Source organism: Tamandua tetradactyla, chromosome 23, assembly GCF_023851605.1.
Source record: "Tamandua tetradactyla isolate mTamTet1 chromosome 23, mTamTet1.pri, whole genome shotgun sequence".
NCBI lineage: Eukaryota > Metazoa > Chordata > Mammalia > Pilosa > Myrmecophagidae > Tamandua > Tamandua tetradactyla.
The window spans coordinates 30063664-30079844 of NC_135349.1; the positions used below are offsets into that span (position 1 = coordinate 30063664).

The following is a 16181-nucleotide window of genomic DNA, read 5'->3' on the forward strand; positions in this document are numbered from 1 at the left end:
ATCATCAACCACTACCAAAATATTTTCCAGCTTTCAAATAAGAAACTTGTATGCTTTAAGTCTTAATTTTCCATTCTCTACACCCATCAAGACCATGGTAAACTACAGTACAGATTCTGAATTTGATTTTTCCTATGTTAAATATTTTAAATCACTAAGATTGTACAATATTTGTCCTTTCGTTTTTGGCTTATTTCATTCAACATGATGGTTTCAAGGTTCATCCAATTTGTCACATGTATCAGGACTTCATTCCTTTTTATGGCAGAACAGTATTTCACTGCGGTATTCTATAATACCACATTTTACTTATCTATCCATCAGTTGGTTCGAAGCTGTTATGTATCCCCAAGAGAAGGCCATGTTTTTTTAAAACATCCCTGTGGGTATAGCCCTATTTTGGGTGAGATTTTGACTAGATTATTTAATTGAGGTGTGATGAATCCAGTGACTTACTGGCAGTCTTGCAGTGTGAGCTGTTCCAAGCACAGGGAGCCATCAGTTGCACTGTGCATCATGCTGCAGGTGCTCCATGCTCACGTTCCACAAGTGGCCACAGCTGCAGAGGTGAGGCTTTTGAGGTGCTGAAGGCCCCAGACAATGGGCAAGAGGCCAGTGTCAGTGATGTTACTGCAGCCACCCAGGCTCCAGCACCTCCAGACCCCTGAGGTACTGGGAAATGTGGGCCAGGGTGCTGCCAGTGATCTACCTGCAGACCCACTCACGTTGAGGGCACTCAAGGTGCCGATCTCCTGCACCAAGCATGGCCCAGCCGGTTGTCAGTAAGGCTGTAGCAGCCACTGAGGTTGAGACTTTCCATGCCCCGGATCACGTAGCTGAGGCTGCATCTTGGCGGTGGCCCAAGGCCTGCAGGCTGAAGAACAGCGAGAGGTTGGCCCGGAGCTGATGCAGCTTGACCTTCACACCTCACCACATCGATTTGTGGTAGGTGGCCCTCGAGCACTGCTGCGCTGCATGCCCCTTGTCCCGGAAGTCCAGGTGGCCGAAGATCATGACCAGCAGCTCGGGGAAATGGCATGAGATGTGGGGCTCCATTTTACTCCACACCCCCACCGCAGCACTGTTGGGAGGAGGCATGAGCCCCTCTGTGGGCCCAATGGCTGCCCTCCCGCCTTGCAGCTATGGCCACTGTCTCCGCTCCTCCTCCTGCTCTGTCCATCCTTCCTGCCTGCCTGCTTGTTGGTGTAGCCCCCTGCCCTCCAGCCATCCCGGATTCCATTCAGTCCTCACATGTGGGGTGGGGAAGGCACCCCCTCTTCACTCTCGGAGCCCAGCTGGGCCTGCCACCACCACTGCCTTCAGCCTAACCATGCAGTGCTCTGGACCAGTTCCATGGCCCCCATGCCCCCTACTGCATCTTCTGCTCCCTTCACTGCCACCGGGCTCGGCGGGAGGTTAAGGGGACCCCGGGGGTGGGCGCCATCACCAGGCACCCCGGAGACTTACTGTTGCCTTAGTCTCTCCCTGGCTTTTCAAACCTCCCAGCTCAGGCTTGCCAGCACTCCGCCGCTCAGGTGTGGGTTTCCAGGAGGCCTATCCCAGCCACCAGGCACAAGTTCTTTCTCACCTAAGTGCAATCTGGGGCACTTGGCATCCACCCCTGGCAGCACAGACACCTTGGCTGGAGTGTGGCTGTGGCAGACCCAGGGTAAGCAGTCCGGCCAGGTGTTTTCAATTGTACTAATTTAACACTAGTTACCTTTGGTACAGTTGATGAGAGTTTATTAAACTACTTCCATCATCCATTATTTACATTCAGTGTAATTCTCCCCATATACCACTGTTATTACCGCCTTGTATTGGTATCACATATTTGTTACAACCCATAAAAAAACATTCGTATATTTGCCCTAGTAATTCCAGTCCATCATCTACAGTAGGGTTCGCCATGCAATGCAGCCTTATGCTTTATCTTTTAATTTTTATTATGGTAAAATCCCAAACTTTCCCCTTTTACACAAGTTTATATACATATTTCAGTGCTGTTGATCACATTCATAAAAATGTACTACCATCACCATCACTCCTTCCAAACCTTTGTTAAAAAACTATATAAAGTCTGTACAAGTTAAGTATCAACTCTCCATTCTTGAACATCAATCTATTTTCTGGTAACTGATATTCTAGATTCTAACACTATGAGCTTGTTTATTACAACTGGCTCATAACAGTGAAATAAAATGTTTGTCCTTTGTGTCTGGCTTATTTCACTCAGAATAATGTGTCTTTGGGTCTATGGTTAGTTTCCTGTAAACAGCATATAGTTGGATTATACTTTATAAAATCAATTCTGCCAGTTTATGTCTTCTGATTGGGAAGTTTAATCCACTAACATTCAATGTTATTACTTCAAAGTTAGTATTCATCTCAACTATTTTATCCTTTGGTTTTTATGTCATATCCTATTTTTGACTCTCTTTTTATCCTTTTATTTACCCTTACTGAAAACCTTCATTTCTATACTTTACTCCAAGCCTCTCTCTGTTTTGTCTTTTCCTTTCAGGCTACAGAACTTCTTCCAATATTTCTGTAAGGCAGGACTCCTTGTTAGAGCAATTTTATAATTCACATAGTCTATAATCATCCAAAGTAGAAAACTAGTGGTTCAAAGTGCCATTGTATTGTTGTGCATGTATCACCATAATCAATGTTAGAACATTTTCATTACTTAAATAGATGTGTATATATATATATATGAATAATAATAAAATGAAAAGAACACCCAAACATCCTATACCTTTTATTGCCCCTGTTAATTATTTCTTTTTGTCTTTTTTTATCCTTATTTTTTTACTCATCTTTCCATACACTGGTTAAAAGCTGTGTTACACATAATAGGTTTTCATAATCACACAGTCACAAGTAAAGCTATATAGTCATATAGTTGTCTTCAAAAATCAGGGCCACTAGATTACAGTTCGACAGTTTTAGGTATTTCCTCCTAGATTTTCTAATCCACTAAAAACTAAAAAGAGATATCTACATAATGCATATTCATAACTGCTATGTTGACCTCTCAACTTTATTTTAAATCTCTCAGCCACTGAACCTTTCTTTTGTTTCATTTCTCTGCCTTGTTTTGGCCAAGAAAGTGGTCTCAATACCACAATGTCAAGGCCAGGCCCATGACCAGGAGTCATGTCCCATGTTGCGAGAGATCTACCCCAGGAGTCATGTCCCATATAGTGGGAAAGAAGTAGGTTTGCCTGCCATTTTGACTTTGAGAGAGATGCCACATCTGAGCAACAAAAGAGGTTCTCTGTGGTAACTTTAAGACATAATTTTAAGTAGGCTTAGCTTCTCTTTTGCAGGAATAAGTTTTAGGAAGGCAAACCTCAGGATCAAGGATCTGACTCATCAAATTGTCAGTCCTCAATGATTACAAGAATATCAGGTCTTTCCCAGCTGGAGAAGGCCACCTTTTTCCACAGTTCCTCAAGGGAACTTTGCAAAAATCTTTTAATCTTCCAACTAGATTACTCTGGCATATATTAGGCATCACACTACTCTGTACAAACCAACAAGATTTCACTACTTTTACTTTTCCAAGGTTCCATGTAATTATGGTATCTTGATAAACTGACCATACAACTTAAATTAGATAGTGTGCTGCAGAAAATATAAATTTTGCACCAAATAAACATACCTTCCTTTGGTCTCACACCGAAGTTGAAGTTTTAAAACACAGATAATATATCCCTTTACCCTTTAGTATTATTTACCTTAGTCTGTAAGGCAAAAATCTTGCTGATAAAGTCTCCTAGTTTCCATTTATCTGTGAATATTTTAAACACCTCCTCATTTTTGAAGGACAGATTTGTCTGGTAAAAAATTCTTGGCTGGAAGTTTTTCAATATCTTAAATATATCATACAACTGTCTTCTTACCTCAATGATTCTAATAAAATGTCAATACTTAACCTTATTGCTAGTACCCTCTATTTGATGAGTCTCATTTCTCTTGCTGCTCTCAATATTCTCTCTTTATCTTTAACATTTGTCATTCTGGTTAGTGTACATCTTAAAGTAGGTCTATGAGAATTTATTCTGTTTGGAGTATGTTGCTCTTCTTGGACAGGTATATTAATGTCTTTCATAAAAGTTGAGAAATTTCTAGCCATTATTTACTCAAATATTCTTTCTGCCTCCCTTTCTATTCTTTTACACTGGATCAGCCATGATGCATATGTTTCTTCACTTTGTGCTGTCATCCAAATGCCTGAAGCCCTACTCAAAAATCTTTCCACTTTTTTCTTAATCAATTCTCTTTCTGTCCATAAGGTTTTGATTGTCTTGCCTTCTAGTATCCTACCTCTTTCTATGAGAAAGTTCAACTTATCTCATAGGGTTTTCTTTTCAATCCATTTTGTACTCTTTTCTGGCAATGAGCCCATTTCAGTAGCCTTTTGAGAACAGTGATCAATAGAGCATTAGAAGGTATTCTGGAAGTAGATGCATTTTCTATGCCACCAGAAACAGGACTGTTGTGCAAAAGCTTGGAAGGGGTGGGGTGCCACTCCATCAGACCTGGAAGAGGAAATCTCAATTTATAGGTGCCTTTGAAATCTAATAGAGTCTGTCCTGCTGGGTTTCCAAATTGACCCCTGATTTCCTTTCATCTTCTCACTGTTGAAATGGGAATATTTATTCTATGGGTATTTAATAACTCAGAGTTTTGTGGTGAGTTATTACCACAAAACAGTTTGATGACTCAAACTGAGTCATCATCAGCAAGGTGATTCTTCCCTATCTGTGGCATTCTAGGACTGGCTGCTGGTGGTCTTTGATCCTTGGCTTTTTTGTTACATGAGAAATGCACATGGTTAAGTTTCCCCCTTTCTCCTCTGGGTTCCAGTGACTTCCAGCTTCATCTGTCACTTTCTTTCTATATCTGAGTTTCATTCTGCTCATAAAAGACTCCAAAACTCAGATTAAAATACATGTGTGATTGAGACAGCTCCACTTTATGTAAAAATAACTTCTACAAAATGCCCTATTTAAAATGGGTTCACACAACAAAATGACAAAAAATAAAAAAAGTTATTTTGGGTAAAAATGAGATCTTAACAATATTTAATATCCTAACCCATAAACATTTCAATTTATTTCTTTAATTAATTTCAGGAATGTTTTGTATCTTCTGCATATAAGTCCTTACATCTTTGGTTTTACTCAAACCCAGACATATGATTAATTTGGCTGCTATTTTATTTGGAACTTTTTTAAATTTCCACTTAATAATGTTCATTATACTAGTATAGGAACACTGCTGAACTTACTTGTTGATACTGTATCCTGAGACATTGCCAAATTAGTTATCTCTAGGAGATAGCTTCATTTTGGATTTTTCAAATTTTTCTATGTATGGTATCATGGCATATGAAAATGGTGAAAGTTTTATTTCTCCCTTCCCTATTTTGATATGCTTTATTTCCATTTTGTATTGTTTTGAAACTGTTGTATGTTCCAGAAAAGTCATCTTCTTGTAATCCAATCTTGTAAGGGCAAAACTATTGTCAGGTGTGACATTTTGTTTAGATTGTTTCCACAGAGATGTGAACCAGCCCATTCAAGGTGGGCCATAAACCACCAACTGGAGTCCTTTAAGAGAGGACATTTTGCTGGGTTAATTTCTTTTTTTCCATTAATTAATAAAAAAAAAGAGAGAGGACATTTTGGAGAATGCACAAACACTCACAAAAGAAAACTCCCTGGGATATTGTAAACTAAGAGAAGAAATCCAGGGTTTACCCCAGAGAAGCTAAGAGAGACCCTAAAATAGAAGCCAAAAACAACAAACTGGGAACAAGGATCAGCAGAAGCCAGGCACATGCCTTCCCATTTGAAAGAGGTGTTTTAAATCCCTGCAGCCTTTCTTCAGAGTCAAGACGTCATCATGTTGATGTCTTAATTCAGACATTTCTGGGACCTTAGAATTGTAAATTTGTAACCTAATAAATTCCCTTTGTAAAAGTCAAAGCATTTCTAGTATATTGCATTGTAGCAGCAAATTGAAGCACTTTTCCTGCCTGTTTATTCTGATTAGAACTTCCAGTACAGTGTTGAATATCACTGGTGGCAGTGGGCATCATTGTCTTGCTCTTGATCTTAGAGGGAAAGCTTTCATCCTTTCACCATTCAAAGTAAAGTTAGTTGTGGGTTTTCAAAATGACCCTTATCATTTTGAGTTAAGTTCCTACTATTCATAGTTTTCTGAGTGTTTTTATTAAGAAGTGTTGCTTGATTGTGTAAAATGAATTTTCTGCATTTGTTTAAATCATCTGGTTTTTGCTTTCTTCTATGGTGTTGTATAACAATTGTTTTCTTTTGCTGTACCACCCTTGCATACCTGGGATAAGTCAATCTTGATCATTGTGAGTAATTCTTTTAAAGTTCAATAGGTTTCTCTTTATAGTATTTTGTTGAGGATCTTTCATATCTATACTCATAGGGGATATTGTTCCATAATTTTCTTGTGATATTTTTACCCTGCCTTTTGTATTAGAGTGATCCTCCCTTCTTAGAATGAGTTAGGAAATGTCTGTGCATCAAATTTTGAAAGGAATTCGAGCAGGATTTGTGTATAGGGATTTTTAGTATAATTTACCAGTGCAACTGTCTGGCCTGGGCTTTCTTTTTTAGGGAGATTTTTTATTTTTTATTTTGTTGATTTCATTGTTATTGGTCTGCCAAGATCTTCTCTTTCTTCTGGAGTCAGTGTAGGTATCTTGTGTGATTCTAAGTACTTTTCCATCACATCAAGGTTATTTAATTTGGAAGTTACTGCCATCCATAGTATCCTCTTTGAATCCTTTTTATTCCTCTGCAGTTGATGGTATTGTACCTCTTTTCATGTGTGATTTATTTGCTCCTCTCTTTTTTATCTTTGTCAGTCTAGCTTAGGTGTCATCAATTTTACTGATCTGCCAAAGAACCCACTTTTGGTTCTCTGATACTCTTTATTGCTTCTCTATTCTCAGTTTTATTTATCCCCACTATCATCTTTGTTATTTTCCATTCTTTGCTCTTCTGATTCTATTTCCTCAAGTTGTGAGACTTTTCTCTTATTTTATAGTAAGCATTTACAGTCATGAATTTGTCACTGCTGCCTTTGCTGCATCTTGTAAGTTTGGTTACATTTAATTTTTGTTAATTTACTTCAAGATATTTTCTAATTGCCTTTGAGATCTTTTCCTTGACCTATGGGTTGAATGTGCTGCTTGATTTCAGCATATTTGTGAAATTTCCAGTTATCATTCATTATTGATTACTAGCTTCATTCTAATGTGGTAAAAAAAAGATGCACTGTATGAATTCAAACTTGTTAGATTTATTAGTACTTGTTTTGTAACTTATATGATCTATACTGGAGAATGACCTCTTTGCACTCTTTGGTGTTGTTGCATCAAGAATCTATTAGCTTTAGTTGGGCGGGCCGCGGTGGCTCAGCGGGCAAAGTGCTTGCCTGCTATGCCGGAGGACCTCGGTTCGATTCCCGGCCCCAGCCCATGTAACAAAAACGGAGAAACAGAATACAATAAAGCAAGAAAATGTTTAAAGATGTTTCCCTTTCTTCCTTCCTTCCTTCCTTCTATCCTTCCTTCCTTCTCTCTGTCTTTCCTTTAAAAAAAAAAAAAAAAAAAAAAAAAAAAGAATCTATTAGCTTTAGTTGGTTCATAGTGTCATTTATGGCTTTTATTTTCTTGTCACTCTTCTGCCTAGATGTATTATACATTACTGTATATAGTAAATTGATATCTCCTACTATAACTTTAGAAGCATTTATTTATCCTTTCTATTATCTCAATGTTAACACCATATTCTGCACTCTCACTCTCTCTCTCCCCATATATATATGATACATATTTTTGTTGACTTGACTTCTCTATTAGTATACAGTGTAATTCTTTGTCCCTATTTTGTATGATTTTTAGTCCCTCCTCATTTCCTTCTGCATATTTTTCAGATATTATTCTTGTGGTTTACCACAGGGATTAAATATAAACTCTTAAATCTGTGATAATTACTTATGATTTGATAGCAACTTGACTTCAATAACATACACAAGCACTCTTCTACCTTTATCCATTCCCCCATTATAGAAATTATATCCTTACAAATTGTATCATAAATCATAGATTTATCATTACATTTTTTGTATACTATACAGCAAGGGTCATGTTTGATTCTTTTTCTATGTGAGTATCCCCTTACTGCAACACCATTTGTTGAATTTTTGTTTGTCTGGTTTCTGGTTTTTTTGTTTGTGTGGGAATTGCATGGGCTGGGAATCAAACCTGGGTCTCACACATAGCAGGTGAGAATTCCACCACTGAACTATCCTTGCATCCCATTATCATTACTTTATGCATTCCATTTTCACAACTTTTAACAACTGAAAAGTAGAATTAGATACAGAAAACACAATACAGTAATAATGGGGTTTATATTTACCCATATGATTACCTCTACCAGAGTTTTTATCATTTTATTCTTCTTCAATACACTGTCTAGTATCCTTTTCTTTCAGTGTGGAAATCTCCCTTTAGCTTTCTTGTAAGTCATATTTAATGGTAATGAACTTCTACAGCTTCTCTTTTCCTGGGATTGTCTTAATTTCCCCCTCATTTTAAGGCAGTTCCATTGGATATAAAATTCTTGATTGACAATTCTTTTCTTTCAGCATGTAAAATATTTTTTCTCAGTGACATTTGCCCTCAATTGTTTTTGAAGAGAAATCTACACTTCATTTTACAAAACATGTTGCTCTTTTCTTGAACCTTTCAGGAAATTCTCCTTGTCCTCAAGATTTGACTTGTAGGCATCAGTGTATCTGGACATGGTTCGCTAAAAGTTTATCCTGTGTTGTCTTTGTTGGGTATCTTGAATGTGTACATTCATGTCTTCATTAAATGTGGAACGTTTTCAGCCATGTATTTTAAATATACATTCTGAACCATTCTCTTTTTCTTCTTCTGAAGAAGGAACATTTTAGTGTTCTTGCCAGTGTAGCACAGGTTTCTTAGAGTCTACTAATTTCTTGTCAGAGTTTTTACTTTTTCTCCTAAGATTGAATCATTTCATGTGTTTTATCTTATGATTCACTGGTTCCTTCTTTTTTTTTCATGAATTGGAAGATTTAATATTGAGATGTCAATATTAAACAAAGCAATTTATAGATTCAACTAGCCCCAATCAAAATTCCAACAGCCTTCTTTACAAGAATGAAAAGTCAGTCATCAAATTCTTATGGAAGGGCAAAGGGCCCCAAGTAGCAAAACCATCTTGAAAATGAATAACAAAGTTAGAGGACTCCCACTTTCTGATTTCAAAACTTATTACAAAAACAATATTTAAAATGGCATGGTATTGGCATAAAGACAAACACATAGATCAATTGAATAGAATTGAGAATTCAGAAATAAACCCTCACAACTGATTTTTGATAAAGGTTCCAGTCTACAAGGTGGGGTGTAAGGACCCTGGCCCAGGCCCTGACCCCTCTTCTGTTTTGAGAGCAAGTTACCTAGCTACCCACATGACCAGGACAGAAGTTAAAGGTTAAAGATATTATGTGTCTGTCCCCTCTCCCACCTCCCCACCCGGAATAACCAAATCTCACTGAAAGCCTGCTGAAACTCTGTTGCAACCAAATCTCATAAGACTGTTAAACTTTATAAGCCTTTCCCTGGACACACCCCTCTCACTCCTCTCTTGGCCTTGGGCAGTATTTTAGTTTGCTAGCTGCCAGAATACTATTCTGTACCAGAAATGGAATGACTTTTAAAAGAGGAATTTAATGAGTTGCTAATTTACAGTTCTAAGGCCGAGAAAATGTCCCAATTAAAACAAATCTATACAAATGCCCAATCTAAGGCATCCAGGGGAAATAACCTTGATTCAAGAAAGCCGATGAAGTTCAAGGCACATGGTGCACATGGCGTCATCTGCTAGCTTCCTCTCCAGCTCTCTGGAAGGAATTTCCTTCTTTATCTCCAATAGTCGTGGTGGACTCTCTGCTTCGTGGTTCTGTGGCGTTCTCTTGGTTCAAGAAGTCCGATGATATTCAGGGTTTCTCTCTCATCTGGAAAGGCACATGGTGAACACAGTCATGGTTTCTCTCTCAGCTGGAAGGGCATATGGCAAACATGGTATCATCAGCTTCCTCTCCTGGCTTCTGGTTTCATGAAGCTTCCCAGGAGGTATTTTCCTTCTTCATCTCCAAAGGTCACCGGCCCGTGGACTCTCTGCTTCATGGTGCTGCCCACTGGTTCCTTCTTATACCAAGTCTAACCTACTCTTGAAACTCTCTATGGTTATTTCTTATTGTTTTCTTCAACCTTAGAATTTTAGTTTAGTTCCCTTTGAATTTCTTTTTATTGAAATTCTTATTGTTCATTGTTTTATGATATTATTTAATTATTTCTTTCTGTCTTCCTTTTTCATTGTGAGCATTTTGAGTATCATTTTTCATGTCTTTGTCCTGTATGCTCAAAGTCTGGTTTTCTTAATTGATGGTTTCTGGATTTTATTCTGTTCCATTGGATGGGTTTCTGGATTTTATCCTATTTCTTTGAATAGTCATTATTACTACTTCTTTGTTTTTGTTGTAAACTTGTTGCATGCTATATATATTATTATTTTAACTATGAGATTTAGTCCCTGAGCTGGGTGTTTCATAAGTTTATATCCAGTGAGGTGTATGACACATACATCCTTGAGTGATCAGAGCTGAAACAATAATAACAAACAAGCTGCAAATCACACCTTCCAATGTCTCCAAAATTTGGCTCTGTTTTGTACAGTGCTCCCCCTCAGAGTTAAGCACTCCAGTCAAGCAGATTATTCCAAGAGAAACAGGAAGTTCAAGGTAAAAAATATCAGACCAATGCGTCTTTTCTGAGCCTGTGTTTTGTTCCGTTGTGTTTCTTCTGGTTTTAGAAATTCCTCTGTTGATTGGAAAATGAATGCCTCACCAAGTTCCAGAGTCTTTTATTGTGCCTCTTAAAATGAGGGATCAATTTCTCCATGTCTCCTTCATGATTATTTCTTACTGTGCTTCAGCTGTCCAACAGCTTCATCAGCCTGCACTGAAAATTCTGGGAAGCTATTCAGAGATTAGTGTTTTGGATAAGTATTACAGATTGCCCCTGGATGGGTTGGAACCAACATACATGAACCCTAGATGCACCTAGAAGATTCTGCTTCCTCAAGAACAGAGCCAGGATTCAACAATGAGAGTACAAGTCTGCACCTAACAGTGTCTTAGTGTGTGGGGGGGAGAAATCAGCTTCTCCTACCAGTTTAAACTTTCATTTTCTTTATTCAACACTTTCCCAGTTAGAACTATACTGCAACTGTTTTATGAAATTTTGAGGAAGTGACTTTGCCAGGTACAGGTAGTTTTTCAAAGATTCTGTGGTCAGATAGAAACTTGGAGGGTCTATGTTGCTATCTTGAATAACTGGAGACTATGAAATAATTTAAAGAGAACCAAAATAATTTAAGGATGCAAATTTTATCCCATGGAAAAATCACTGGTGATATAATTAAATGAGGTATGGTGGAAACAAACAAAGAGAATACAATTTAATATTAAATATTTTATTAAACCCAAAGGAGCCAGAAAGATGAGTCAGAAGTCCAAAATAGAGGACTTCAATTAATTAAAAACTATATGACCACATAAATATAGATATAAATTATTAGCTATGCCTAAAGGAAAACAAATGTAAGAAAATACACGTCAAAATTAACAATATAATGATTCTCATTTTCTTTGAATTTTCCTGTATTCTAATTTTAGTGTAATGAACAAATATTTATTTCCATGGGAGTGTCACAATTTAAGATACGAATATGTTTCATAATAAAAAATGTGCTATTCCATTGCTGGTGGCTAATGAACCAGGCTTTCAGCCACAGGGTAATTAAGAGTTTCTCTAAAAAAACCTTCTCTGTACCCAAATATGATAGGATCTCAAAAGAATATCAAAAAATCATTGTCAAAATTATGAAGCTTGTAATATAAAAGGAATTCTCTGGATAAAACTTAACATTGATGCATTTCTCCTTGAAAACCTGCTTAGTAATCTCCTTGGAAGTTGGTCCCAGAGACAGCTGAATGGGGTATTATCAGTCATGGTCAATATAAGAGGTGCCTTGGCATTAATTAGTAGGAGAAAGACAGTAATACTCTGTTCTGCTTTTGTTCATAGAAGCTCCTTGGTACACTTTGAGATGTAATTTCAGGAGAACTTTCATCTGACCAGGATAAAATCTGGGAATTCATCTTTCTGCCTAGAAAAAAAACAAAAATGCCTGTACAAAAATTTAAAACTAATTTATCTCAAAGAAAACTGATATGTTGCAGAAATTTTCAGTTCCTTATATGTGGGAAACAGTTGAGCTTGATACAGTTTTAGACAGTCATACTTGTCTAAAAGAAGTTCTTCACATTTGGCTCAGGTAAGTATTATTCTCAAATTTAGAAGGTTTTAGATTTGATTAAATATAAAATAAAATAAAAAATATCCACATCCATAGACATAATTTATGTCTTACCTAAGTAATGCCAAGATTTGTGGAATCTGAATGTACCAGCAATGAACAGAAATTCAAGATATAAACTTTGGAAGAAATTTTATTTTAAATTGACAAGTTAAAAAATGTATTATCTTTTGAAAGTTAATATTCATATGTGATATATAATAGTGCACCCTACAAAGAATCCTAGGATTTACTTTATTACCTGTTATTAGTATTATATAACATTCAATATGAAACAACAGCAAAGGATATATTAAAACTATCATTATTTTTGATTCATGGAGCCTGCCCATGCCAAAAGAACAAATAAACTATCTCTGTTTATTACATATTTATGCTAGTTATTATTTTCCTGGAAGTAATCATAAATAGGAATACAGTGTGCTAAACTCTCTGGATTCAATCAATCTTTGTAGAATAATAGAATCAACACTTAATTTTTGTGGACTTTCTCTCATCTAAAAGATGGAAACAACAGTAATACCTAGGAAATAATATTTTCATTTGTATAAATGTATTAATAAATGGAAGCATTTTAACAGTTCAGTTTCACTCTAATTATTCAACATAAATGAATTTCTACTATATGAAATGCAAAGGATGTATTAGAACCTAGTTTATGTTTGGCAGTAAAAGCAGGAATTTTTCGGTCACATTTTGCAAATTACTCTTTATTATCTATTTCTAGGAGTATGAAAGTAATTTTTAAAAATGCAGTATCACTCATATAAACATAAAAAATTTTTAAGTCATTCATACCAAGTATCAAATTTGATTTCTCAACAGTTTACAATTCAATGCTATGGAAAGTAGGAATAACACAAGTCTGCCTGGCTTCATCCTTTTTGGACTGACAGATTCTGAAGAGATCCAGAGAGTTCACCTTATGATATTTATCCTCATATATCTGATTATTGTGCTGGGAAATACAGGGGTGATACTCATAATCTGTCTGGACCCCCAGCTTCACACCCCAATGTATTTTTTCCTCAGTCACCTTTCATTCCTTGACCTTTGTTACTCAATGGTCATCACCCCTAAGACCTTAGAGAACTTAATGACTTCCAACAAGCATATTTCATTATTGGGCTGCTACAGTCAGATGTACTTTTTTATCTTCTTGGGTGCCACTGAGTGTTTCCTTCTCTCTTCAATGGCCTATGACCGCTATGTAGCCATCTGCAATCCTCTTCGCTACCCAGTTGTCATGTCCATGAGACTCTGTTGTGTCCTTGTTACTGGGTCTTACATGATTGGCTTCACTGACTCCTTGGTCACTGTTCTTTGCATGCAGAGTTTGCATTTCTGCAACTCCAATGTAATCTATCATTTCTTCTGTGACACACCCCCAATTTTAGCCCTTTCTTGCACTGACATTCATGACATTGAAATCACAATATTCATTCTTGCTGGCTCCACCCTAATTATTTCCCTTATGACAATCTCTGTATCCTATGGGTCCATTCTGTCCACTATCCTGAAAATTAGTTCCACATCAGGAAAGCACAAAGCCTTCTCTACTTGTGCTTCCCACCTCCTGGGAGTCACCATCTTTTACAGTACTACAATTTTTACTTATTTAAAACCATCTAAGTCTTACTACTTGGGAAAGGATCAAGTGGCCTCCATTTTTTATACTATGGTGATCCCCATGCTGAATCCACTCATTTATAGTCTTAGGAACAAAGAAGTGAAAAATGCTGTCATTAGAGTCATGCAGAAGAGAGAGGACTCCAGGCAATTGAAGTGATAGTGACTCTGAACATTCATGTTTATCTTTTCTTTCTTTCCTATTGTGTATTCAGTTGACCTCTCTCTAAAAGTCACAACACCCTTCAATTAAATTGCATTTCTCTTGAACCACCCTCTACATCACCACACATAAGCTAGACTATTTCCAAGAATATATTTAAAAATAATCATAGTAACTGGAAGCCATGAACTATATTCCATACCAGTGGGCTAAATATATGTGATTTTAAGGGCAACTGATGTGAAAAAAACATAGGTCTTCTGTGAAACTGTATCATAGAACTCCCCATGCATGTTCTAATTTCAGAGAATTTTATTATGGAGAGCACTTTCAGAAGTTGTTCCATTTTTTCTGTAGGAAAGAAATATAGAAGAGTTGTAAAGAGTACTGTTTTGAACTGGACAATCCAAGGTTTAGATTTTAGATTGGCCAGGTTTTAAGCAGACTTTCCTTTGGTAAGTCATTGAGAGTCTCAGTTTCCCTAAATGTAAAAGAAAATTAATAATTCTAAATCCATAGAATTATTGAAAAGTTTAAATAAAATCATCTAATGTGAAATACTTTAACGCAGTACTGATAATTTGTGGCCATCATAAGAATAATTAAAGTCTTGTAAAATTTGAATGCACAGTGTATTTTTATGTAAATATTTACTGGTGTTTCATAACTAATTTGGTTAATCTTATTTATAATCAAGCAGTTAAATTGGAAATTGGTACTTTAGACATCTGTTGTTAGAGCAAAGGAAAATATTATGGTAGTATATTTATAGACAAAATATATGTGAACATTGCAGAAAATGTAAACATTTTAAATATTAAAGAAAATAGAAATATTCTGTCACCATTTTTAATAGCTCTTTCATTGTCTATGTATATATTTTTATGCTTATATTACACACATGTTCCAAATGTTTCTCTTTTTATTACTCTTTTGCACTTTTAGTTTTACACTTTTCAATACATCATTTGGTGGTTACCTTGTCATTTAAATTGGGAGATTATTGTTTTCTTAGTATGTGGGTGTGATGCTACAATGTTTAATATTTGAAAATTTGTGAACTAATCAGATTAAAAGTCTGCATGCAGTAATATCCCTCATGCACCTATCTGCTAACCGTTTAAAAACCCTACCATTTTGTGATCTCAACAAACTTCAGTAATCATTTCTTTTTTACATTCAGTATAATTGAAAACAGTGTTTTGATCCTGAAAGCTTCAGATTTGTTAGTTAAAAACAAATTCTCAAGTTAAAGGCTTGGCTGATTTGTTTTACAATTTTCAATTACAGAAAATTTGTACTGGTAAGAATTTATAATGAAATCCTAACTATGTGAAATCTCATAAATTCTCATCAGCTAGGTTGTTTAAATTTCCTTTAAAAATTCTGCTACAAATTCTGGGATTGGAGCTTAAATTTTATCTGCTATTCAAATTTTATATAAGAAAATATTTTTCCCATGTTCCAAGAATTTGATTATAATAAAGTTTAACCTCTGTTTTAAGACATAATAATGTATAACAATTTTTCACTGGTTCATCATTCTGTATTGATTTATTCAAATTATTAAAATCTATATTATTTTCCTTTATCCTCTTCATTTATGTAAAAAATTTAACTTAGCAGATATAATACTACATGAATGATTTCATTATGATATTTTTTACTTGAAATCTGTTGTTTAGAATCTATATATGTTTGCAATTCTTCTTTGAATTGACTTTTCTTTCATTTATGTGCATTTAATTGATTTAGGAAATGTATCCATTGATATGTATTGACAACCTTGGTCAACAGAGTCTGTAAATTTGTTAGGCAATAATAATTTCAGGAAATTCTTGCTTTTTTATTTAAATTAA

At 35.9% G+C, this 16181-nt stretch overlaps 1 protein-coding gene and 1 pseudogene across 1 annotated transcript; one reads left to right on the forward strand and one right to left on the reverse strand.

The window, feature by feature from the left end:
- Positions 1–452: 452 nt before the first annotated feature.
- On the reverse strand, positions 453–1056 carry LOC143666750 (F-box/LRR-repeat protein 14-like; annotated as a pseudogene).
- Positions 1057–13371: 12315 nt separating this feature from the next.
- LOC143666588 (olfactory receptor 8H1-like) lies at positions 13372–14319 on the forward strand. The gene has a single exon (XM_077140248.1). It carries the CDS (start codon positions 13372–13374, stop codon positions 14317–14319), a length of 948 nt encoding a protein of 315 aa, XP_076996363.1.
- The last annotated feature ends 1862 nt before the right edge of the window (positions 14320–16181 follow it).

What these genes read in the sequence shown, in the direction of transcription:
- LOC143666588 (XM_077140248.1), top strand. Translation starts at nt 13,372, where the DNA reads ATGGAAAGTAGGAATAACACAAGTCTGCCTGGCTTCATCCTTTTTGGA.